The sequence below is a fragment of the Mastacembelus armatus genome, chromosome 16 (genome assembly GCF_900324485.2).
Source record: "Mastacembelus armatus chromosome 16, fMasArm1.2, whole genome shotgun sequence".
NCBI lineage: Eukaryota > Metazoa > Chordata > Actinopteri > Synbranchiformes > Mastacembelidae > Mastacembelus > Mastacembelus armatus.
The window spans coordinates 2,183,842-2,207,831 of NC_046648.1; the positions used below are offsets into that span (position 1 = coordinate 2,183,842).

Below are 23,990 nucleotides of genomic sequence, written 5' to 3' on the forward strand. Positions count from 1 at the left end.
TGGATGGCAGGGTCAGTCCACAGTGGTCAGTCCACCATAATGGTCCCAAGGTCCTAATGACTGACGATATTTCCTCTAGTTCCACTGTTTTAATATTTTTGTACAACGTATAAGCAGCTATTGGATGAAGACTTTGTGTACTTTGTTTAGAAATAGAAAATGTTAGTTTGCTAATATGCAAAACGAAGATGGTGAACAATGTACCAGTGCTAAGCATAGCTTCATACAGGCATTTTATGGGTAAATAAATAAGCTGAATAAATAAAATCTAAACAATCCACATATGTCAAAAATTCTTATTTTTGGACAAAATTGTCTAATTGATGAAGGTTGTGTTGGGGAGGGTCCAATGACCTCACTCTTTATAAAATCCTGACTAATACTGTCGAGCTCTTAGGCAAGACATGTTGGTTGACTCTGACTGATTCATCAGGGGCAGGGTTGGGCTGTTCTGCAGCACCAATTAATACCAAATAATTTGAATTTCTTACCATTCCAGTACTGGTCTATAATTAGAATGAAATACATGTATTTAAAAATAAAAAAAAACATTTGCTATTCCTTATGATGACTTAACTCAAAGGTCAATGACCCCCTTTCTGCTTTGGCCTATTTCCAGCCCTCTAGGTGTGAGCTGGCAGTGTGCAGGGACAGAGCGTGGGGATGATTACCTCTACAGTCCTTGGTAGCTTGGTACTGCCTGGGTTAATGACACCGACTGCAAGATAAGGCCCAACCCTTTTGATATCCAGGTGTTACTCCGCCAGCTCCTTTTCATTGAGAAAACGTAATCAGCTCTCCAGGGTTATTCCATCAGTCACCTGGCAGAACACATGGTTGTTTTTCACAGTGTGAGTGTATTGACAAGTCAAGGTCCACCTAGCAAGGTAAGCTGGCCCTATAAAGCCCGGGACACTGGAGGCAGCAGCAGCAGTACTCACAAGGCCATCGTACGAGAGGCCACTTACCTGTGACTACAGACGATCTATACAAACTATACAATGGAAGACAGATGTAATTGTTTAGCCAGCAGTGACAGGCTCTCAAACCCTATCCTCTACAAGATCCTCAGCCAAATGGATAACAGCAAAGCAAGCCAAGACAACTTCAACTATCATCTCTCAGCTCCTCACAGATGCAACTGTGAGCTGCGACGGACAGTGTGCTTGAAAAGGCCTGCTGAGATTTGCAAAGAAGCGTCAACTGTTCTGGTTAAAACCGTCCATTTCATGAAGAACTTACCAGCTTTTAATCAGCTGCCACCAAGCGACCAGTTCTTGCTTTTGAAGAGCTGCTGGACACCACTCTTCATTTTGGGCCTGGCGCAGGAGCATGTGGACTTTGAGGTGACGGACACCCCTGCTGACAGCATGCTGAAAAAGATTCTCCTGAACTGCCAGGACAGCCCTGGAATGGAAAGGGAGCAGCCCACCAAGGCAGGTGTCAGCAAGCTGAAGTCTTGCCTCAAAAAGTTTTGGAGTTTGGATTTGAGTCCAAAGGAGTATGCATACCTCAAAGGAACCACAATATTTAATCCAGGTATGCATACATCTGATGTTGTTCCCCTAGAAAAAAAACAACAAGAAATTTGCACCAATCAATTTGGGTTTTTTTTTGTTCTAACCAACAATCTCTGGTCCAGTAGTTAAATTAATATATTTTTTCCATTACATTCAACAGATGTCCCAGATCTAAAGGCGGTTCTCTTCATTGAAGGCTTGCAACAAGAAGCTCAGCACGCCCTCAGTGAGGTGGTCCAGCTCCTTCACCCAGGAGACCAGGAGCGCTTTGCTCGACTCCTCCTCACAGCCTCCGTGCTGCAGAGCATCACGCCCAGTCTCATCACTGAAGTCTTCTTCCGACCAGTGATAGGGCAGGCCGATCTGCTGGAGCTGCTGGCTGACATGCTCTTCTGCAGATAAACGACATGAACTTCATGAAACTGTCCTGGAGAAAGTTGAAATGTTTTTAACCAGTGGTGACGCAGAAATATTTGTTGACCAAGCCGAGCGATGTTCCCTAATGAAACAAAGGAATATCTGAGAGTGGACAGGTCAAAAGAAAACAACAATCAAAAAACATGACACTACAAATAATTTACCTTTATGTTGAAGATCAGTTCATTTCAACTTGGTCTGAAAAGAGTTTCTCCACTGAAGTGCAAAGATCTGACTTTCCACACGAAGACTGACCGTATCCACTGTTGTTTGAATGTTTTCTGTTTGGTTTAGTGTTATAAATTGCATTTATAGAACATGTCAAATAAATATATTTTTGTACACGAAGTTCTCTCTCAATCTCTTTAAATAACTCACAGGGAGCCCAGCGTGCCACAATATTTGTTTAATGCATGTGATGACACTTTGTTCTGAACATATTCACTCCTACAGTTCATTTGGCAGGTCCATCATTGTTGACATGTTAGGCAGCCAAGTATTGCTTAACCTATTTATTATTCAATTCTTGCCAAGACACCAGGGCGTCCACAGATGGAGATTAGTATAAACTGATGTAATTGAAATCAGCTCTAAATGTGTGATGGTTCAGGTTTGGAGATTAATTTCTTTTATCACACAATGAACTTTCAGAACAAACAAAAGCCAAAATCATATTGAGCCTGACAGTTTTATCTCCAAGGTTGAAGCATTACAGTATGTGATTTTTTGATTTTTTTCTAGAAGTACTTTGGCTCCCTCTTATGGAAAATTGTGGAACTCAAACAATAGGCAAACTCCATCCATCTATCCATCCATCTTCTGCACCCCTTATTCCCCGTCACAGGGATCTGCTGGAGCCGATCCCAGCTCTCTTACAACAGGCAAACTATAGGACAGAAGTGTAAAAAGTGGCTAAATCATGTCGCTTTTGTTGAACATTTAACAAAATAAAAACCACCAATGAGGTGTCGTATTTTAAGTTCACAAAATAAAGTAGAAGGAATGTCTGAATGTAGTCTCCCAGAAATCTGAGCTTGTTGGTAACAAACTGCAGGCCAAGTCTGACACAGAGTAAGCCCTCCTGATTCATCCTCGCCTGTGTGGTATGTTAGTTGTGAAACAGTGAGCCTTTACACCTCATACTGGTAAAACAGGAATGTGCTGGTGGGGGCAGAGAGCCAAAGGAAATGGGGTTACACAGGACAAGCAGGACTCAACAGAAAAGCCAGTTTAAAAGCTCAACACAGGACGTTGAAGAATATGAATCAAAAGTTTCAAGTTTGACTTTTGTTGAGTACAAATTATACAACTGCCCTTTGACCTACATTGCACACAGCTGTCCAATACATTTTCCTGTTACACAAAACAGCACAGTATTTATGACTACAACTGAGAATACATGAGCTAACCAACTGTAGACAAAACAAACACATTTGTTACGTCTTGGTGCTCATTTTTAGTCTGCGGCTGAAAAAATGAGCTGTCGTCTGAAGACATACCACTTCCTAAAATATACTTTTTTGATAAATTCATTTGATGCACAGTAGGATTTCAATACAAGTTCCTTAAATGAGGCGGATTTTTCTGCGCTGCTACATCCCTCTGCAATAAATAAAGACAAACCCCAGGATTTTATTTCCTTTCTGCCAGAACCAGCCAAACAAGTTCCTTCTCTCGCTGAGGGCGGAAAGAGCCTGCCTGCTTTAACACAGTGACCTCAGGGAGATGAGCTTGACAACAATAAGCCAAGACATAAAGCAGAGAAATAGCTTAAAGACAAAAGTGTCAGAAACCCTTGTGAAAGAAAGACTTGTTGATATATGAGAACAAGTAATCGGTTGCAAAGACAATGAAGCTGCTTATATTTAAACAACATGAACATATTATCTCCACTTGTGTGGGGGAGGGAAGAAATTGACACAAAATTCTGCAAGCACGAAACAGCACGCTAACTTTTCTTTGAGTCAGCTCAACATCGGTAGGATTTATTAAAGAGATACTTCCTTACACACGAGACAAGCGTAGAGACTTTTATTTTGTTAAAAACAGAATTTATCTGTGAATTTTAAAAAAACTGGTTAAAGAACTCAGTGTGTAACATCGACTTAAAAATACTGTATATACATACGCATCTCAAAACATGGCTTGAGTTTAAATGGCACTAGTCAATGAGCCCAGGCATAGATACAGTACATGCACAATGGCTTGCATAAACAAGAATGTTATGATACACCATCGGTCTCTATCCCCCGGCCTGACTGCTAAGATTTCAAGGAGTGTAGCAATGTTTCTTTTTCTGAAAACAACTTTAAACACTGCATATACTAATACATACAAACTTGCATTGCCTTTCCCTGTGTAATTAAAAAAAAAAAAAAAAAAAAAAAATACTTCCTCACTGGGTCATTTGCTCGAAAGATAAAACATCCATGAATTCACACGACACTCCAATAGCAAACATTAACCAGAGCACAAAAATAAAGAAAAACTGCCTAAAGCTCTGTGTAACAGCATACTCAATAACACAAGGATAACATCGTCTACCTAGCTGGCTACATCCCATGTCAGCATAGGTCCGTTTGTGCCCGCGCTGCCTTTCAGAGAAGCAGAGGAGCACCGGAAGAGTCTGTTTCTGTGTCATGATGGTAGCTGTGATGAGCTGTGGTGCTGCTAGAAGAGTACACTGCAAGAAAAAACAAATAAATAAATTCAACGCAGTGCAAACTAAAAACACGTCAGTGATAGAAACAGGCATGCACAAAAGGAGACGTGAGACACTGAGTTCGAGCAGAGATGCTCACACATTCCCAGGCTGCAGTGTGAAAATCGCAGAAGCACAGTGGTTCACCCTCATTCAAAGACATGTAATAGGACACCCTGTCCTTTTAACAGCCTCTTTGCAGAACAACAACAAAAAAAGTGCCTGCTGTGCAATGATTCATCCGTAACCTAAGTTGCTCACTAAAATGCCATTATAAACCAGGGGACATTATGTGGCAGATGTTTAATGTGACTTGATCTGCTGCTTTAGCATGACTGCTGAGCTGGAGGGGAGAGCGAGGCAGATTGGTAGGAAGGTGTAAGGTGACAGGTGAGGGGAGGAGGCAGCTAATGAACAAGGGATTGTAATATTCAGAGAAAAGGGCAGGAACGCAGAGCTTTCACTGTTTACAGAGAGATATGTTACTGGAAGAGTAGACAGGAGGTGAGAAAAGGCCTGCAGCTGCAGCAGGTACAATGGATCTTAAAGAAGTCCAACGCAGTGATGCACACACCGGCCTGGTAATTATACCAAATAAAGACTTCAGCTCTGTCAGCGCTAGAGCCAGTTCTATTCCTGATCTGGTTCCAAGTTTGTAGGTTCACTGCTAATGAATCCCTTATTCAATATGTTCACATCCGGCATTTAGTTTGTTGCCTTTCAACAACAGTGTTCACCACCCAACTGGTTCTTGTAAGAATGTTAGAGAACTTGAGAAAGACATGAAGTGTTTCAGCCTCAGCCAGCTGCTGGATTTTGTCACCAGTAGCAGTGCAAAAAAAAAAAAAAATCTCACCTTCGGGTAATGATAAGTTCAATCGTGTGCAAAACATCTTTGTTATTATAATCGTGTGTATTTGCTAAATGATTAAGTAGAATAAATATTTAGTTGTTGTCATTTCTGTTAAATAAAAACTTTCCTTTTCTCCCCAGTCTCCTTAAAGAGATTCAATAAGAATCAAAAGGATTGAGCAAATTTGGAAATGGATTTTCTTAAAATGCTGTTGAACCAGCACAATGAGTCCAATTCACAACATGATGTGTAGTATTTCTACGTCCTGGTGCTGATCGATTCTGGATCGAATTCCACTCTAAATTCCTCAAATGTGCATTTGCTTTAAACGCTAAGGGAGACACAAAAGGGTCTGTGCGCACGTGATGGAAAATCCTCCCATGTACTCACTTCTCCCGCTGTGATGTCTCATTTTCCTCGCCAGCTCATCTGATGGCGTCTGCTCTGACACTTTAACCTCTGGAACTGTAGCAGGAAAAGAAGAAAAACTTAAAACGAACACAAGCAAACGAGCCACGACAGACGTTAACACACTCTTTCATTTTCGAATGAATTCGGTCATCCTGTCTATTGCACAGTGCGTTTTAGAAAACACCGTGGACCTGTTTGAACTTGCCTCAGCTCAACCAATTGTTACAAGGTCACTGACTGTAAGGGCTGAAATAAGGCTTAAAATGATGAGACAGACAAAAGCCCTTCAGCTCCAACAGACACTGAGTCATTACAGGAAGACTGGTTAGATGATTGGTATACTTGGTATGTTGCAGGCAGGTTGTGGTGACAAGGTTGTCATGTGGTATCTTATAAATATTTACACAACAAGAAAACATTACGTTTAATTATTTTTAAGAAATGATTTTCTTACAGTCACTGCTCAAGAAGGTGTTGGTCATGGTCTCGTTACCACTGTCAGGGAGGGTGCCATTGCTCCTCCCGTTAGGACGCTGCCCTGTTGACTGATGGCCCTTGTTTCTCTTGCCCTTTCGTGTGCTGATGCGGATGACCCCGTGCACCAGCTTGCACTCGGCCTCCTGCTCCTCCAGGTTGTAGTCCTGAGCGATGCTGTAGATGAGTTCACTGATCTCATACGTCTTGCGTGAGAAAGAGGAGTCGGACGTGCACTTAGCCAGCTGGTCTATCTGGTGCAGGGCATAAAGCTCCAGCAGCTTCTTGGTGATGAGAGAGTCAATGTCTGTGCCTGTGTCACTCAGGTCGTCCAAGTCATAGTCTTCCCGGGATAACAGGCTGGTGTTGCTGACTGGCCGCTGGCTTTCCCCCTTGCCAGGTGTACGGGTCCGTTTAGGGGCAGCAACAGGATAGTTAACTGTCTGACCTGCGAAGCGTACATCCGTGTAGCGGAAGCTGTCGCTCGTGGGCAACTTGGAGACTTTCGTGGACCTATTAGACTCTAGTGGGACTCCACAGGTGGGGTTGGCCACAGCCATGCCATTAGGGGGGTGAGGCTCTCCGGCTGTTTTGGAGTGATGGTCTGTGGAGCTCTCGTGAACTGGCAGGCAGGGCTCTCGACTGCCATAAAACCCACAGGTCAGTACACAGCAAATAAGAGCCTTACAGCTGCTCCAGCCCACAGCAGCACAGGAGCCACAGGGATGTCTGCTGGCAGGCGCAACGTTTGCTGACCCGGGAATAAATCCTATAGTCTCGGAGCCCCGTCCCGTGCCATTTTGTGGGTGCCCTCTGCTGCGACCGTACTTGTCTGGATACCGGGAACGATCAGGGTGGTGCTCCTGAGGATCCTTACAGGGGTCCTGGCCTGTCGTGCTGTCTCTGGATATGGTCTGGACCTGCCTGTACTTTTCTGCCGCGGAGCTGGAGCTGTGGTGTTTGTGGTGGCGGGACGCCTGGGGGGCCCCTGTGCTGTGGCCAGGCATGGCTCAAAACACCTGGGCCCTGGTGTGGGAGAGGCATATTTAGAAACAATAAGCAGCTGGAAAGCTCCCTGCTTGTTGCCAACACATGCTTACACCATTACACGCACCAGGGCACGTTAAAACAACCTGCATTTAAGGTTTCAGTCACAAACACCAGGCTCTTCCCGGTAACGCAACCACCCCCGAAATTCCCAGAATGTAAATAACGCGGTGCGTTGATTTCAGGTGTGATAAGCATTTTCATGGCGCTGTTTCTCTTCACGGGACATGTGCAGACAAAGACCCTGTCGACATTTGACCGAACACGACCTGACACACAACACATTTACTTACAGCATAAGAAGAAGCAGTCGTGGCTGTTTCTTTATCCAACCTGTTGAGCGAACGAACCGCGGAAGTCTCGGAGGAGAAAACCTTCTGGTGCTGGCGCCTCAAACACAGAAAGTAAAGGCGGATTTCGGCCGCCCACACACCTCCAGCCCAGGTACTTCACGACCTCACGAACCAGGAGCCCGGTGCCTCGACCGAACAGCAACGCTCAGCTCATCCGGTCCGTCTTCTGTTTGGTAAAACCCACAGCCTTGCGCTTCCAAATGTCTCGCTGTTACCTGAGGCTACTGCTATCCCAGATCCGACACCCACCCACAGGTAAGTCGTGACGTCACGTAAGGCGGATTTTGAAAGCGGGTTGAAGGAACGAGGTGGGAAAAAAAACCAGCAAAGGGCAGGGGTCAGGGGATAGAATATATAGATTAAAAAATGACAAATAAAACAATTTAATTTATTATATTCAGACTGTAATTTGGAACCATAACATACAAACACAACCTATTCATTTCCATGAGTAAATTCATGCACAGAAACTCTGTCGATACACACACAAAATGTAGGTCTGCCAGGTACACAGAGGTGCACAGCTGTAGAGCCAGCAGGTGCATTTCCGAACCGTATCTTTCATTCTGCCCTATTTTTCCCTGTATGGAAACACTTCATCACACGCTCTTTGAACTGGAATAGTAGGACCACCTCACCTGGAGAGAAATCTGAATGTGTGCAGCATGGGGACTCCTTCTTTCACTGCAGTCACAACAGGAGCGCAAGAAATGGGAAATGATTTTATTTCTAAGTCATGTAAATACATGTGAGTAGTAAGTTTGAGGGTTAATGTCAATTCATTTGAATGTTACAGCAGATCATATTGTGAAATCTACTCAATACTCAATATACAATATATGATCATGTTTTTATTACTTTTATATTTTAGTATATAATGCATCATCTATGTAGGAGTTATTTTGAAACATGCTGGATAGCTATGACAGCATATATTTTCCATACCAGCTGAGCTACCATCTATGTTGTTTATCTTCATGAAAGTCTTCAGTATTTTCAAGGTATTTAAAGACTGGTGCCAAAAAGCAAAGACACATGGACAAAATTCTGTTAAACAGACTCATAAGTTATAACTGTAGGATGTACTGGGAAAACTTCAGTTACTTCTACCTGCCTAATTTACTCACATCTAGTACTACGTACATTTTTTGTCAAATTATTCTACCTTCAGTAAGAAATCATAACTTCACAGGTGGGGAGGTTGTCACCTGTTTGGCCTGTCTGTTTGCTGGGCCCTGGACAATACAAGTGTCATTTGGCAGCTGCTGTGAGAAAGCTATTCCTGAATGTCCCTGTGTCCTGCCGTTGCTGTTTTCTGCTGAGATCTGCCCCAGTCGAGGGTCTGAGTCGATCTCAAATCGGTAGTGATATCCCTCCAGAACGTCCCGACACGCATCTCTCATTTCGTTGATCCACTTCTTCATACCTTTGCGATTCAGGTAGACCACAAAAAGAAACACCATGCCCACAAACCCCAGCACCAGCCCCAGGAAGACATAGGATGTTTGCAGGGTGATGTCAGCCATCTCTGCTGGGACTGGAGCGACGCAGCCAATGGCCTGGACACTGAGCCCTGTCAGCTGGATGTTAGTTAACCCTTTCGGTGAGGCACATCTCACACTGTCCACATCTACCTGTGCTCTCGATTCGTTCAACCAAGTAACAAAATTATGGATATCACAAGAGCAAGCGTAGGGGTTGTTACCAAGAAGGATGTGGATGTTCCCAAGCTTCTCAAGCTCTTGGAGAGCATCAGCCCTGAATGTCGTGAAAGAGTTGTGCGTAAGGTCCAGCATCTCCAGACGGTTCATGCCAGAGAAGGTCCCACTGTAGACAGCCACCAGAGAGTTGTTAGTGAGGAAGAGCTGCTGCAGACTGGGAAGGTGGGAGAACATCCCCGGGGGCAGCAGGGAGAGGCGATTCCCAGAGAGGTCGAGGCGGAGGAGCCCCCCGAGGCCACCCCAGCGAAGAGCCGTGGTGAGGTCTGTCAGGGCAGTGAAGTTGTACAGCGAGCGGCTCAGGTTGAGCTCCTGAAGGGGACTGCTGGGGATGCTGAGGGCCTCCGGATGGATGAGCGCCAGCTGGTTCCCACTGAGGTCCAGGAAGCGCAGGTTGATGAGAGCAGAGAAGCTGTGGGATGCCATCTCTGTAATCCTGTGAAGACGACTAACGCTGTAACATCTGTCCTTAGACACTGAATATTGTTCTCATGCTTCACTACAAATCTAAGTAAATGCAAAACACATCCACAGAAACAGACTTTAAATATTTATTAAATACACATTAACACTGACATTCTCACCTATTATTGCTCAAAATGATGTTGGTGACATTCTCCAGCTCTGTAAATGAATCAGGTGCAATCTGGTGTATATTATTCCCTGTGATAATGACAGTCCTTGTGTATCCTGGGATACTTGGTGGCACCGTGAGCAGATCCTTGGAAACACATTTCACTGTACGAGTGACCCCGAAACACTCACAGCCAAAAGGACACTCCAAGCACTGACATGGTACACAAAGAATTGCCAAAAACACAAGGACTGCAAAAATACACATCTTTAAATTACAGCCAATGACAAAAAAAGCTTAAAAAAAAGAAAAAAAATGCATTAATAAGCTAAACTTTAAATTTGTTCTCACGAATTAATCCTATACTGCAGAGGTGGCAAAGTGTGCCTGCTCCAGTATCAGTCTCTCCTCATCTGCTACACTCTGGGAATAACGGTCCCCATAAATTGATGGTAGTTCGTATCACGCAGAATCTGCTGTAGGAAAAAGTATGTGGTTCCCTTAAAGGTACAGAGAACAATTAGAACACCCACAAAAGGTGTTGTATACAGTAGAACAAATGTTGAGCTGATACCACCCAATAATCAATACTTATTTACATACCAAGCATTAAAAAAAATGACAAAACAAAAACAATGCATATTAATGTAAAGCTGTATTGCTCATGGTTTGTATAATTTAGCAGTTATTTTAGACATTCTGGCATGAGGATGAAAACATTAAAATTCTGACTAGAGAAAAGCAAATAAAAAAATAAATAAAAATAAAAAAGCACTTCACACATTTGTCTTTATACACCAGACAGAAGAGAACTGAAGGGATTTGGGGAGGATTTTAAAAAACAATGTCACAATATTACACATCAGGGGCCTGTATCATGCCATTTTTGGTAGCAGCACATATCTCAGATAAATAATTGATAAATATTATCAGCATTAAGATTTCATGGTCCATTTTGTAGCAATTTGTCACTCAAAAGGTCATTAGTCAGGCTGGAAACCGATTCATTATTACCACTAATGAAAACTACAATTCTTCACTATATTCTTAATAAACTAAACAAAAACACAGAAACCACTTTGTGAAAAAAACAGCAATGTTTTTTTTTTTTTTTACCTTATTAAATCATAAATATAAACATAAAATTAAAAGGAATCATTGACTGCAAAACAACCCACAGACAGCTAGGCTTTGACCTCAATCTCCGTCCTAGAGACCGTGATACAACATGTATGACAATGCAAATGTATAAAAAAATAAGCAGTATATGTGTATGAGTCATCTCGTGCTGCTCGCTCCATCACTGTAGGTTGAATGTTAGGATAAACATGGCAAGAACTCCGCACAGCATGACGAAGGGTAGCCAGGTCTTGAGGAATGCGACCCAGCTAAAGGACAGAGAGCAAGCAATGTGTTAGAGTCAGCATTTGTGTGTGTGTGTGTGTGTGTGTGTGTGTGTGTGTGGGGCAGGGACAGTCAAACTTCCCCTTGTGGACAGATAAGGACAGGTAAGGTCTGTTTATGTTGTCACATGGTCCGAGAGGCCTCACATCTCCCCTCTCCCCCTGTGGATTCACCCCCCCTGCACCCTGCTGTCCTTCCCACCCTGCTGGTGAAGGGAGCCCCAGCAGAGAGGTGACCTCCAGTGGTGACACACAGGGGAGCACTGCTGTCAGTGATGAATTACATGGCTCCGCTTCTCATTAACAGACGCCTGTGCCACTGGAGTGTATGTGCAGAGGCAGCACAAACTATGACGGCAGCGTTCTCTATGTGGGTCAGCATAGAATAATGAGGGGAGGGGGTCTCTGAGCCAGATGTGTCTTAATGCTCACATCCTTCTAGCGACAAATAAATATAAAGCTTCAGGTGTGTTTGTTAGCCACCATTTTTTTTCCACTGCCAACTTCGAGTTCTGCTATTGGAAGTTCTCTTTTTTTGTGCTAAAGTTTTTTTTTGTGTTTTTTTGCTTTTAATTTATATGAAACACGTGTGTAGGGAAAGAGGAGGTCATACGTTTAGAAGCTGTAAAGTCGATGCCCCGCGATGAGGCATCTACAGTGGGTACGGAAAGTATTCAGACCCCTTTAAATTTTTCACTCTTTGTGTCATTGCAGCCATTTGCCAAAATCAAAAAAGTTCATTTTATTTCTCATTAATGTACACTCAGCACCCCATCTTGACAGAAAAAAACAGAAATGTAGAAATTTTTGCAAATTTATTAAAAAAGAAAAACTAAAATATCACATGGTCATAAGTATTCAGACCCTGTGCTCAGTATTGAGTAGAAGCACCCTTTTGAGCTAGTACAGCCATGAGTCTTCTTGGGAATGATGCAACAAGTTTTTCACACCTGGATTTGGGGATCCTCTGCCATTCTTCCTTGCAGATCCTCTCCAGTTCTGTCAGGTTGGATGGTGAACGTTGGTGGACAGCCATTTTCAGGTCTCTCCAGAGATGCTCAATTGGGTTTAGGTCAGGGCTCTGGCTGGGCCAGTCAAGAACGGTCACAGAGTTGTTCTGAAGCCACTCCTTTGTTATTTTAGCTGTGTGCTTAGGGTCATTGTCCTGTTGAAAGGTGAACCTTCGGCCCAGTCTGAGGTCCTGAGCACTCTGGAAGAGGTTTTCTTCCAGGATATCTCTGTACTTGGCCGCATTCATCTTTCCTTCAATTGCAACCAGTCGTCCTGTCCCTGCAGCTGAAAAACACCCCCACAACATGATGCTCCCACCACCATGTTTCACTGTAGGGATTGTATTGGGCAGGTGATGAGCAGTGCCTGGTTTCTCCACACACACCGCTTAGAATTAACGCCAAAAAGTTCAATCTTGGTCTCATCAGACTAAAGAATCTTATTTCTCATAGTCTGGGAGTCCTTCATGTGTTTTTTGGCAAACTCTATGCAGGCTTTCATGTGTCTTGCACTGAGGAGAGGTTTCCATCGGACCACTCTGCCATAAAGCCCCGACTGGTGGAGGGCTGCAGTGATAGTTGACTTTGTGGAACTTTCTCCCATCTCCCTACTGCATCTCTGGAGCTCAGCCACAGTGATCTTTGGGTTCTTCTTTACCTCTCTCACCAAGGCTCTTCTCCCACAATTGCTCAGTTTGGCTGGACGGCCAGGTCTAGGAAGAGTTCTGGTCGTCCCAAACTTTTTCCATTTGAGGATTATGGAGGCCACTGAGCTCTTAGGAACCTTGAGTGCTGCAGAAATTCTTTTGTAACCTTGGCCAGATCTGAGCCTTGCCACAATTCTGTCTCTGAGCTCCTTGGGCAGTTCCTTTGACCTCATGACTCTCATTTGCTCTGACATGCACTGTGAGCTGTAAGGTCTTATATAGACAGGTGTGTGCCTTTCCTAATCAAGTCCAATCAGTTTAATTAAACACAGCTGGACTCCAATGAAGGAGCAGAACCATCTCAAGGAGGATCAGAAGAAATGGACAGCATGTGAGTTAAATATGAGTGTCACTGCAAAGGGTCTGAATACTTATGACCATGTGATATTTCAGTTTTTCTTTTTTAATAAATTAGCAAAAATTTCTACATTTCTGTTTTTTTCTGTCAAGATGGGGTGCTGAGTGTACATTAATGAGAAATAAAATGAACTTTTTTGATTTTGGCAAATGGCTGCAATGACACAAAGAGTGAAAAATTTAAAGGGGTCTGAATACTTTCCGTACCCACTGTATATGTCAGGTGCTAATTGGTGTGAACACCCAGCTGCTTCTATCCAATTGTTAAATTGCTAAATTAATCAAATATCACTGGCCCACATAGAAAAAGATACTGATTTATTTAAAATTTTTTCTGAAGGACCCAAGTTTTCTTAAAAACCAGAAAGGCCCTCTGCAGTTAAATACGTTATGTGCTGGACTCCCATGGAACAGATCCCGACTTGAAGCAGGGTAGGACTTAAATGCATATTGTTCTTAAAATGCACAGACATGGCTAAAACACTAACCTCACGTGTTTCCCGTGAACCAGAGCCAGCGCGCACAGATTCACCATGTTCCAAGACGTGCTGTTGTTGTAGCGCATGAGGTTGAGGGCCATGGCGACGTGGGAATGGCAGTTATCAAAGCACAGATTGTGCTGCAATAAAAACACAAAAAGTATGTATTACTGTATGAATAATAAATAAGTGTGTTAAAGTCCTAAATAAATAAATAATATCTTACCGGCCTACATTTGTATTCCTCAGATGCATCATGCACTGCTTTGTCCCATGTAGCAGCACCATTACCACAGACTTTGTCCACGTCAAGTTTCCAATACCTGCAATAATAGTAAACAATCAGCCAGTGTGTTATTTTAAATATGTGAGCTACTTGTTGAAATACTATGAAAATTAAACATTTGGATTAATAAACTTACTTTGTTGGTCTACCAAAGCCCATGTTGTCCTCCTAAGGGTGGGGGGGAGAAAAAGTTGTTTTTAACAAATCCCACAAATGGACTTAACTAAAAAAATAAGATGAATGCAATCAATGAAAATGCAGCTGGAAGAACCCAGAGGTCACGTTTCCAGGTCATCACAGCAGCTGTTCCTCTGAAGATCATCTCATTTTAATGTGGGTGGACTCTGCTGAGCCACAACACTGATGAAGGAGGTCAAGTTCCACCTCGTTACTACAAGGACAAATTAGGTACAAATGCAACACTCACCGAGACAAAGTATGACCCTGCAAAATCTCGTATGACTCCAGAAGAGGTGCATATTCCCATGTGGCCAATAAAGGGGAGCACCCACCTGCAGGACGCAGCACCCAGCAGAAAAACAAACAATACATGGAAGCGTCTGATTGAATTAATGCACGTTTGACCGTGGAACAGACTGAAGTAGTAACAGTCGTGTATTGAAAGAAAACAGCTAATGTGAGATGTTACCAGAAGCCAAACACGCAGCACAGCACAGATAATACTAAAGCTAAAGCTCCTTACGATAAAATAGGGATGGGTGTCCAGACGACGCAATAAGGGTAGCGGCTGCTTTTTCTGTCGCTTTTTAGGAAATCTCCGTGGTAGTTTATCATCATGTCGATGTCATCCACCTCCGCCATCACTGCTCACACTGACAGATAGCAGTGACGCACGGCGGCGTGGGGGCGGAGGCGCGCAGACGTCGCCACCGCGGATCAGCCAGCTGTCGGTCAGTGAACGCAACACCGTTCATGTAATCGTCAGCTGCGTTTGTGTTCCGTCGGTGAATAGGAATAAAGTGCAGTTCCCACTAAAACTATGTTACATGATATTAACATGATACATTTGTTTTATCCGCTGGGTGATTGTTCTTATTTAATGCTTACACTGCAAAAGTATTTTGTTTGATTAATTTAAAAGACTGCCTGACAGGGCAGGTTGTTTAAATAAACACATTAAAATTACATTGGCAGACATTTTCAATCACCCTCAAAAGGCAAGTTTTTCAAGTTTACTGTTTTCTGTTTGGCAGCCTCACAGTCACCCTTTGGCTTTATCACTGAAACCTCCACTACTCCTAAAGCTGGGTCACCCCTTTACTGTACTGTATGTGGGCCATTGGACGCTCCACTAACTACTCATGCTCGTATTTGGCTCACATTTGTTGCCAAATAGTCAGCAAAAGCAGAAGGTAGAGCAGACACTGATGAATGAGCAGGACATGAGAAAGTTCATACTGTAACCTCACCTACAGTATGTGTCTTCCCAGCCTAGTTAGTATTGGGGCACTACTGCTGTGGCTGTTGTTTGAAAGGACAAACTATTTATCATTAACGTGAGCAATGAGAGAACAAATGCAAGAGAAGACAGACCAGAAAGTGTTCAATTATTTTATTCATTACCTTGTTTGTGACAAAGGTTATTTTAAGATTCCCCAAAGAAAAACAGATTATCTCAAATTATGAACAATTTAACACATGGAAGCCTAGTGTTGCATTTTGCTGAGGGCCCATTTCTTATCATTCACCCTATTTGAGGGCAAAGAAGACCCAATGAGCTGTTCTCTGAGTAACCTACAGGATGGCTCTGTGTCCTTTTTTTGCCGACAACTATGGTCAGAGAAGCCTCATGCAACCAGGACAGAAGCCCTGACCGCAGCAGAGGACTAGTGCTAATGCCACACAGCTAATATCACCAACAAGTGTTAAGTGCTCATTTGCCATATACCACAAATTAGCATCTGTGTCCCAATTATACCCAACAAAAGCTTTACACTGACAGTTCAAGCCAAATGCAATCAATGGAAGATAACTTAAACAAAAAAACACTATTAGACTGTTATGTTTTTACACCAACGTCTTTGCCAATATCTTGTTAATCTATTGTAGTGAAAACTTAACTAAAAGGAGTACACTATGTCAAAATGATGGGTCAGTGAAATGAAGATAATGAACATTAAACCTTGGCCACTGAAATGATACATAACAACCTTTGGCAGAAGAAACAACTTGTTATAAACTAAAAGTTCATAAGTATATTTCATTGAAACAACACCTGCAACTTTGATAACTTGGAGAGTGACAATAAATTCTAGGCTTCCTGTGACCTAAACACCAACTGAAAATATGATCAAGTCTAAGTCAGATTCGACGACTTGGATGTGCAGCCTTTCTGAGATGAATGGACACGGTGACTCTTCGCTCCAAGTGACAAGGGATGCAACAAAGCACCGTCTTCTGGCCTGTGATCTGATCCTCCACAGGGGACACAGAGACTGCGGCCACACTGACCTGAAAATAGGTTGCCCGACCGCAGGCTTCTCCTTCTATGTGTTGTGTCTCTTCCCAACATAAACCTGAGGAGGGATAAGTGTGGAACTCCTACGTCTGTGTGAGAAGCCTGGGGAGTGACGTGGAAGATGTTCTCCTCAAAAGTGTTTCCCTGCCCCCTCAGGCTGGAGGGAAAGGCTGAGATGCTGTTGGTGCTTTAAAGGGGCGAGATGGGCATCATCTCCACCCTCCATGAATTCCTCTGTCTAAACTGGTCTTCACCAGTCCTGTCTTAGGACAGGGGAGGGTGATGCATAGTGCAGAGATGTGACATGACATTCACTCAATGTTTCTGTCAGATAGAGGGTAAATTAAGATTCAAACAGGAGCTGGAAGAGTGCATCCTTCCTGCATCCATTCTACATGATGGCTGGTTCTTAACTTGTCCGACACTGTACTTGTCCCTCTGAGCTGTCTTCATCATCTGAACCTTCTGGGCCAACACCACGCAGGCCTGTGATGCGATAGCCCATGTTAAGCAACATAACCTCCAGTGGATCAGCGTTCATACGCCGCTGGTTTGCCTCAGCAGCACCCTCCATGTCCTTCACCACCCGCCCATTGTCAGTCTCTGTCTATATTATGAAAGTAGGAGAGAGGAAAGCAAACAAAAGGGAAAATTTAATATGCATTCATTTGTGGGTGTGTGTGTACACACACACACACACACACACACACACAAACATATATGATCAGCAGTTTACCTCTGGTCTGGGGTTCCATAATCGAACGACAGGGTCAATACCACTAGTAGCTAGGAAGCAATAGCTGGGGTGCGGCTGCAGGCAGTTGACAATGGACTGATCCCCCTGCAGGATCCTGACCAGATTAGTGGTTTCCTTTTCCCAGATAAAAAAGGAGCCATCATCTGAGCCACTGACAATGTACTGGCCTTTGCTGTAAAGGAAAGGAAATTATTCAGACCCGACAAAAGAACCAAGTTCTTGCTACATGTCGCAACTGTTTTACACTGAACTTCTTTTATAGAACTTGTTCACGTCACCGTACAGGTTGTAAACGGGATTTTCCCAGTACTGGTGTGGAAGGTAACCCAACAAAGCATTCTGGTAACACAATGTTCAACTGAAGCTGTCTGTTAGGTTGTGTGCACAGTATTACATTCCAGCAGTGTTACTCATCCAGGTTTTCTTATACGAGGAGAAAATTCTATTGTTAAAAAAAAAAAAAAAAACAGTAAAGCAGTTTACAACACATCACACAACAGTTTGACTGGTGTCTCACGTAGTGTGCAGTGGCATGTTCGGTGCTGACCTGATTAAAAATAGAGACTAAACCCAGAATGTACCTGCATTGAATTGTAAGATTTCAGTGTGTTAAAGTGAATATTTTAATCTTTTTAACAAACTTTTGTCCATAGACAGAACCAGCTTCAGTACCTAGTTCCTGCATTTATGAATGAAAGATACTTTTCACAGTAGGGCTTCGTGCCCCTGATTCTCTACTGTAGATTTATTATCTGTTTTAATCTACAGGGCTCATTACTGTCCCCTAGTGGGGCCTGTGCAGTCAGAGTGAGACCTGCTGACCTTCCAAAGAAGTTGGCCTCTTTGATATCCGTGGTAGTGTTGCAGTGGCCGCAGTATCTGTGCTTGTAGTCAAAGCTGCGCTCTCTCAGCACTAACTCATCTTCAGGGATGGACTCCTTCCGACTGAATGAGTGGAATCGGACGGAGCTATTGGCCTTCTTATCTTCTCCTAGTGAAGAAATTAAACTTATTACCACTGAATCATTCAGACACATTAACAAATAAAGAGTTGACAGTTCCTATTTAGAATCAGCTGTCAACCTATAATATACAGTTTCTGTCCTAACAAAGGAACTTGTTTAAACTTGTGTGAAACTCTCAATTTCACACTTCCAACACTGTACACTATGTAAGCACCACGTACTGAGTTCAAAGAAAAGAATGGCAGTGGGGGATTGCATATGTATTTAAACTATGTACATACTTGTTTAAAATATGTGTGTTACCAAATACACTTTGACTCTTTCATACCTGATCCTATCTTGGAGAAGAGAGCAGCCTTAATATCTTTATCTAAGGCATCACAGGCACTACTGTGTGCCTGCTCCGGAAACTTTCCTTTGAAATCATCCAAACACTCCAGAGCCTCAGACACATATTTCAGCTCAAACAGACACCGTGCCAGTCTGAAATGTGCTTTCAGATGGCCAGGGTTTAGAGTCAAAGCCTTCAGACAGTCCCTGAGAGCATCATAATGGTCTCCGTCCCTGGGAATTACAGATATAAACATAAAATCTTAATAACTGGTTTCATAGCCTTCAGGAAAAGATGATGAAATTCTATCTGCAGTAATACGAGACCTACCACTTGCGTTTCATATAGGCTGCAGCACGGTTCCCATACAGCATGGCATTGCAGCTGGCCTGGTGAATGCCTAAACTGTACAGCTGGATAGCTTGTGTCCACCTCTGTCGTGCAAATGCATCATTAGCTTGTTGCTTTATCTTCTCCAAGTGAGGGGGGAGCTCAGTAGAACTAAAAAGGGGAACAGAAGAAATAGTCTTTACACTAATTGATCAATTATTTGTGTAAGAGCAATCACTAGGTGAAGAGATAACTACCTTGAGCACATGTTGCTTCCAGTAAAACGAATATGGTTGGTTGGCAAGTGAATTCCATTGGAGACGCCATTGGTCGTCTTTCCGTTTTGCATGTCTCCTAAGAAACCAAAAATTCAGAAATCACCAGCGTATCCTCAGATGTACAGTACCTCCATGAGGCGTCACATCTTTTGTTACTACAGTTTTATACAGACCAACCTGTGGATGACTGGCACTTTTTTGGAAGCAAGAATGTGTATGGCCTCTGTTTAAAGGTCAAGTCAAACAAGTACACCTAGAAGAACCATAAACATTATTGAAGCTAATATTACAGCAAGGGCTAGCAGTTAATGATGACAGTATTCCTCGTTTGTTGTAAGAAGCATTACCTGTTCCCCACCCATGTTAACAAGCAGCTCTGTACCATCTGGACTAAAGGTGACATAGGTAGCCACAAGGACCCTTAGGCGGTTACTGTAGTCTGGGAGTTTCACTGGTAGGTGCCCTGAAACATTCAAACAGAAGGTGATGTTACTCAACAACATCCAACACAGTCACTTTCCCTGTACCCTACACATTTCCTGTCATTATACTATATAATTAAGACACAAATGTACCCATTAAATTGATATCAGACAATTCACCCATGGATGCACCTGCAACATAATACTGCCCAGCTCCATCTGGGATGGGCTTCTGCCTTTCACAGAATGTGTGCACAGCTGCTGATGTGCTCTGACTCATAGATTTCCTATGTAAGAAACAAAAATAAAAAAAAACTCAGTTCAGCATCTAAATTTCAAAGCCTGCAATAGTAAACACACCATATCTGAGATGATGCTGAATAATCATTACCATAGAATGACATCAGAAACTCAGCTAACCTGTAGTTGTGTATCATCCTGATGTCATAGAGACGTACAAAGGGACCATTTGCTCCCACGGCTAGGTAGTTGTTGTCCCGTGGGTTGACAGCTAGACACTTGGCCTCAACCAGCTGACCACAAAACTCTGTCAGGTCAATCAGCACCTCAGAACGTTTACTGCTCTCCCTCAAGTCATACTGTCTGGATACATAAAGAGAAAGTCAGATTATTAACTTAATTATTAACAACTTATTATTAACAAAATTAGCCATTGTATGTCTTTGACTTTGTTAAACAAAACAAGGGGTGCATTTCATTTTTCAATGCCTGGGTTCTAACCTGACAATGCCATCCTCTGCAGCGCTCCAGAAGGTGTTGGGCCACATAGGTGCTGTGGCGATGCGTTTGACTCTATTGGTATGATCAGAAAACATATGGATGGTTTCCTTCACAGTCAGGTCGTGCACGTGGACCTTGGTGTCGGCTGCACCTGTTACCAAAATTCTGTCCCCGGAGTGAGGGAGGAACTGTATTGGCAGACAAACACACCAGACTGTTGAGTACATAGATGGAATCTCATGAAGGTCTGCTTTTTAAAGCATATAATAATACAATTTCTGCCTATAACTAAAAACCTAAGGCATTAATAAAACCTTTACATGGGCACTCACTGTACAAGACCAATCCATTAATCTTCCTGTTTGAATCCTGTGAATTAAAGTCTCTATTGTCTTTAGACTTTACCTCCTCATTATGTCAAAAAGTCTCTCCAGCTTTTTATCTCCCAGGCTGTCTGTTGTGAAATGACAGTGGTACGCCTTTGTGAGAATTCTTTTGGGTGAAAATTGCAATAAAACCATTCCCCAAACTCGTTCAGCATAACAGAGCATTCAATGGCCAACAGTGCCACCTAATGGGCAACAAATGAATTTATAACAGAGACTCATCTACCCAACTATTATATACCTGTTTACAGAGTATTTACCAAAGGATAAAAAAAAAAAAAGAATGAGGTGAGGCAAAATTATATTATATTCATTTTCCAATCAGTCCTACTTACCTTTACAGAAAATATATTTGCTGCATGACCTGTGTGCATAGCTGTAAGCTTCTTGTGTCTTAATGGATCCCAGATGATGGCATGTTGATCATCTGAGCCTGAAGCCAGTAAACTAAACACAAAAAGAATCACGATGAAGCAAGCAACAAAATTTTTAGGCTTTGTAATCAGAAGCAGAATCAGACGTACTTTATTAACCCCTTGCAGGATACTGTTTTGTACCTGTGTTAATAGTTAAGTTAAAAATAAAAATAAAATACAATAATAGATTAAATTAAAATAAACTCATCTTTAAATACAGAAAATAAAAACATACTAATTTGACAGTATTTAAAATAGACATATTTTGAGTACAGATAAGGCATAATTTACAGATAAAATGCCAGTAATGCCATGTACAATGTTCTAATATAAAACATGGTACTATATGTAATAGCTAATGTTATTTTATGTTGTTGATTTAAATCAAATCCTCTTTGTGCGCTGAAGGTCTCTATGGTAAGGCAAATTTTTAAGTGCTTCAAAAGCTATTCTGGAAGTATACATATCCCATTGCTGTATTATTTCAGCAATTAGCAATGCAGTAGCAACTTTCGAAAGGCCCCTGTATACAAAATAACTAAGAACACGATTGTCTGATATAGTTGCCAGTGATCCCAGGTCAGAGATGAAATTTTAGGTTTTGAAAACTTACTCTCCTCGTTCATTCCACTCTAAACAGTTCACACAGCCAGTGTGGCCCTGTTGAAAGACAGGGATGATGTGTCAGTAAAAAAAGATACAACAATATACAGAAATAATTTCTCTGTGCGTCCCTTACTTTTCCACAGCTCTCTCCATCTCCAAAGACACACACACATTCATGTCTTACTATAGTTATGAGGACACTCATAGACATAATGCATTCCCTAGACCCTAATTATTATAACCAATTGCCTAACCGTTAGCCTTACCCTAACCTAAACCTACCTCTACCCTTAACCCTCAAAAAAATCACTTGAAGTTGTGAGGACCAGCCAAAAATGTCCACACAACAATGGTATCAGAATAAAACATGTCCACACAACCATAGAAAGAGACACACACACACACACACACACACACACACACACACACACACACACACACATACACACAGGTTGCCACTGACCTGAAGCTCAGCCTCCAATCCAAGTCTCTTGATGAAGGGGTCAGTCACATGATGTAACCTTTGGAAGCCTGATGCTCTCTTGTCCTGAAGACACAAATCTTATCATGTGGATCATATACAAGAAGAAATGTACAACAATGTAAACAATCCCTATAGTTGGAAAGAGTCGATTTAAGTTGCATCCCCTGAAATAAATAGCCTGGCCAGCCAGACCCACTCCTTTTTTTCATTAGCGAAAGAGTGTGAAACTCATCATTTGAAATGGAAATTCTTTGTACAGAATAGAAAAAGAGTTAGTCTAGCTGGCCAGGCTATGATCTTTACCTCTACATATGGGAAGCACTGTTGATCTGGCAGGCACTCACCCTGATTTGTCTGTGCAGGATATCTCTGGTGATGTTGACAGTAGACATCGCCTCACCACAAAACATAAAGCAGGGTCACGGCTGGAGGTTCCAGGGGTCAGAGCTCAGATGACATTTACTCTGTATTTCTGGAGAATAAGCTGTAAAGAAACATTAAGACAGGCTAGATAAACGAGGACAGACTCTCATCACAAGGCAGCGACATTACGTTGTTTTAACGTCAGCTAACTAAACAACAACAGTATGTACAAGTTTGGCAGCAAAAAATGAATTAGTCTTTAAAAACAGCTGAAACATGAACTTGTGTATAATGTTAGCTGCTGTACAGACAAGACACTGGGTTTCCTATCGTCAACAACGAACACGTTAGCTAACTGGCTAATGCTAGCTATGCAGCTCTCTCAGTTTTATAACCGAGTGACTTTTCTACAAAACACCGACAATGATTAAACCGTTAAAGCACTGCTGGCCTGCCAGAATCGTTAGCCACCTATGCACCGGGCCTTTAAGAGACCTGTCGTTTACCAAGGAGCAGCCGTTAGCTTATTTGCGTTACCTTGCTAGCTAAACAAAACGTCTACTTAATGTCACGTTAACGTTTGCAACGCTTTAGTCGTAAGTGACGGGTGTTGAATAAACCTCACCGCTTTCCTTTAACTCAAAAGGCTTCTGTCAAGAAATGTCCATTTGATAAACGTAATAAATACCATTCTATGAGTTTGTTGACAGGTTTCTCGCTAACAGCGTCTCTGACTTCGACATAACCCTGCTCACGCAGAACACTTCCGGTCTACGTTTTTTCAAAATAAAATCATTCTTTTCACATATGACAGCTGGCACTAATATACATTAGTAAAAAATATACATTTTATTCTATTACATAAAAGTAGCTACCGAAAGCAATTCAACCAACCGTCAAAGCAATTATACAGTTTATACAGTATTTTTAGAGAAATTAAAAAGAAAAACTGACATGTAATGTTACACAGTATACCAAGAAGTGAGGAACAGTTTGACTGTAAATTAGTCCAACAGGGGACATAGATCAGTTGTGTGATATGATGATACTTCAGTGGCAGCTTAAAGAAGTAAAGATAACTTTCATAGCCTCGGATCTGATTAATATATCGTACAGTAGGCC

At 42.4% G+C, this 23,990-nt stretch overlaps 5 protein-coding genes and 1 long non-coding RNA gene across 11 annotated transcripts; 1 reads left to right on the forward strand and 5 right to left on the reverse strand.

Annotated features, from left to right (window-relative positions):
- On the reverse strand, nt 1-2,227 carry LOC113122528 (uncharacterized). The gene is made up of 4 exons (XR_003294865.2): nt 2,102-2,227; nt 1,512-1,912; nt 1,243-1,407; nt 1-821 (listed from the first exon to the last, which is right to left on the reverse strand). It is a non-coding gene; the product is annotated as an uncharacterized LOC113122528 (long non-coding RNA).
- Nucleotides 958-1,924, forward strand: nr0b2a (nuclear receptor subfamily 0, group B, member 2a). Its single transcript, XM_026293945.2, has 2 exons — nt 958-1,539; nt 1,681-1,924. The coding sequence occupies exons 1-2, from the start codon at nt 1,002-1,004 to the stop codon at nt 1,920-1,922; spliced, it is 780 nt and encodes a 259-aa protein (XP_026149730.1). The 5' UTR covers nt 958-1,001; the 3' UTR covers nt 1,923-1,924.
- A 1,259-nt stretch (nt 2,228-3,486) lies between the features above and the next one.
- Nucleotides 3,487-8,013, reverse strand: kdf1a (keratinocyte differentiation factor 1a). Its single transcript, XM_026293950.1, has 4 exons — nt 7,717-8,013; nt 6,357-7,402; nt 5,882-5,956; nt 3,487-4,620 (listed from the first exon to the last, which is right to left on the reverse strand). The coding sequence occupies exons 2-4, from the start codon at nt 7,381-7,383 to the stop codon at nt 4,535-4,537; spliced, it is 1,188 nt and encodes a 395-aa protein (XP_026149735.1). The 5' UTR covers nt 7,384-7,402; nt 7,717-8,013; the 3' UTR covers nt 3,487-4,534.
- Nucleotides 8,014-8,954: 941 nt separating this feature from the next.
- Nucleotides 8,955-10,374, reverse strand: tpbg1a (trophoblast glycoprotein 1a). Its single transcript, XM_026293663.1, has 2 exons — nt 10,079-10,374; nt 8,955-9,930 (listed from the first exon to the last, which is right to left on the reverse strand). The coding sequence occupies exons 1-2, from the start codon at nt 10,333-10,335 to the stop codon at nt 8,955-8,957; spliced, it is 1,233 nt and encodes a 410-aa protein (XP_026149448.1). The 5' UTR covers nt 10,336-10,374.
- Nucleotides 10,375-10,812: 438 nt separating this feature from the next.
- Nucleotides 10,813-15,162, reverse strand: LOC113122367 (transmembrane protein 222-like). Its single transcript, XM_026293665.1, has 6 exons — nt 15,014-15,162; nt 14,738-14,822; nt 14,447-14,478; nt 14,251-14,347; nt 14,034-14,164; nt 10,813-11,456 (listed from the first exon to the last, which is right to left on the reverse strand). The coding sequence occupies exons 1-6, from the start codon at nt 15,130-15,132 to the stop codon at nt 11,369-11,371; spliced, it is 552 nt and encodes a 183-aa protein (XP_026149450.1). The 5' UTR covers nt 15,133-15,162; the 3' UTR covers nt 10,813-11,368.
- Nucleotides 15,163-15,867: 705 nt separating this feature from the next.
- Nucleotides 15,868-23,637, reverse strand: wdtc1 (WD and tetratricopeptide repeats 1). Of its 6 annotated transcripts, none has more exons than XM_026294247.1 (16): nt 23,557-23,637; nt 22,850-22,989; nt 22,485-22,568; nt 22,029-22,075; nt 21,335-21,446; nt 20,614-20,801; nt 20,293-20,475; nt 20,026-20,159; nt 19,798-19,913; nt 19,628-19,703; nt 19,430-19,526; nt 19,173-19,343; nt 18,840-19,075; nt 18,369-18,537; nt 17,526-17,718; nt 15,868-17,396 (listed from the first exon to the last, which is right to left on the reverse strand). In XM_026294247.1, the coding sequence occupies exons 2-16, from the start codon at nt 22,913-22,915 to the stop codon at nt 17,199-17,201; spliced, it is 2,070 nt and encodes a 689-aa protein (XP_026150032.1). In that variant the 5' UTR covers nt 22,916-22,989; nt 23,557-23,637; the 3' UTR covers nt 15,868-17,198. The 6 variants fall into 6 exon arrangements, with proteins under 6 accessions (XP_026150032.1, XP_026150035.1, XP_026150034.1 ...); XM_026294250.1 differs by having other exon boundaries at nt 18,369-18,534; nt 20,065-20,159; nt 23,494-23,627; XM_026294249.1 differs by having other exon boundaries at nt 20,065-20,159; nt 23,494-23,627.
- Between the last annotated feature and the right edge of the window lie 353 nt (nt 23,638-23,990).

Bases quoted from the DNA above. Each gene is read 5' to 3' on its own strand.
- nr0b2a (XM_026293945.2), top strand. From the start codon at position 1,002: ATGGAAGACAGATGTAATTGTTTAGCCAGCAGTGACAGGCTCTCAAAC. The intron at 1,540-1,680 runs GTATGCATACAT...TACATTCAACAG, and splicing joins AACCACAATATTTAATCCAG to ATGTCCCAGATCTAAAGGCG.
- kdf1a (XM_026293950.1), bottom strand. From the start codon at position 7,383: ATGCCTGGCCACAGCACAGGGGCCCCCCAGGCGTCCCGCCACCACAAA. The intron at 5,957-6,356 runs GTAAGAAAATCA...TTCCTGCTACAG, and splicing joins CACCTTCTTGAGCAGTGACT to TTCCAGAGGTTAAAGTGTCA. The intron at 4,621-5,881 runs GTGAGTACATGG...TTTTTCTTGCAG, and splicing joins GAGACATCACAGCGGGAGAA to TGTACTCTTCTAGCAGCACC.
- tpbg1a (XM_026293663.1), bottom strand. From the start codon at position 10,335: ATGTGTATTTTTGCAGTCCTTGTGTTTTTGGCAATTCTTTGTGTACCA. The intron at 9,931-10,078 runs GTGAGAATGTCA...TCGTCTTCACAG, and splicing joins ATCATTTTGAGCAATAATAG to GATTACAGAGATGGCATCCC.
- LOC113122367 (XM_026293665.1), bottom strand. From the start codon at position 15,132: ATGGCGGAGGTGGATGACATCGACATGATGATAAACTACCACGGAGAT. The intron at 14,479-14,737 runs GTGAGTGTTGCA...CCCCACCCTTAG, and splicing joins CAGGGTCATACTTTGTCTCG to GAGGACAACATGGGCTTTGG. The intron at 11,457-14,033 runs GTTAGTGTTTTA...TCTGTCCTTTAG, and splicing joins GTTCACGGGAAACACGTGAG to CTGGGTCGCATTCCTCAAGA.
- wdtc1 (XM_026294247.1), bottom strand. From the start codon at position 22,915: ATGTTTTGTGGTGAGGCGATGTCTACTGTCAACATCACCAGAGATATC. The intron at 22,076-22,484 runs GTCAGTGGCAAC...GTCTTTCAACAG, and splicing joins GATTGGAGGCTGAGCTTCAG to GGCCACACTGGCTGTGTGAA. The intron at 19,527-19,627 runs GTTGGTCTGTAT...TTGGTTTCTTAG, and splicing joins AAAGTGCCAGTCATCCACAG to GAGACATGCAAAACGGAAAG.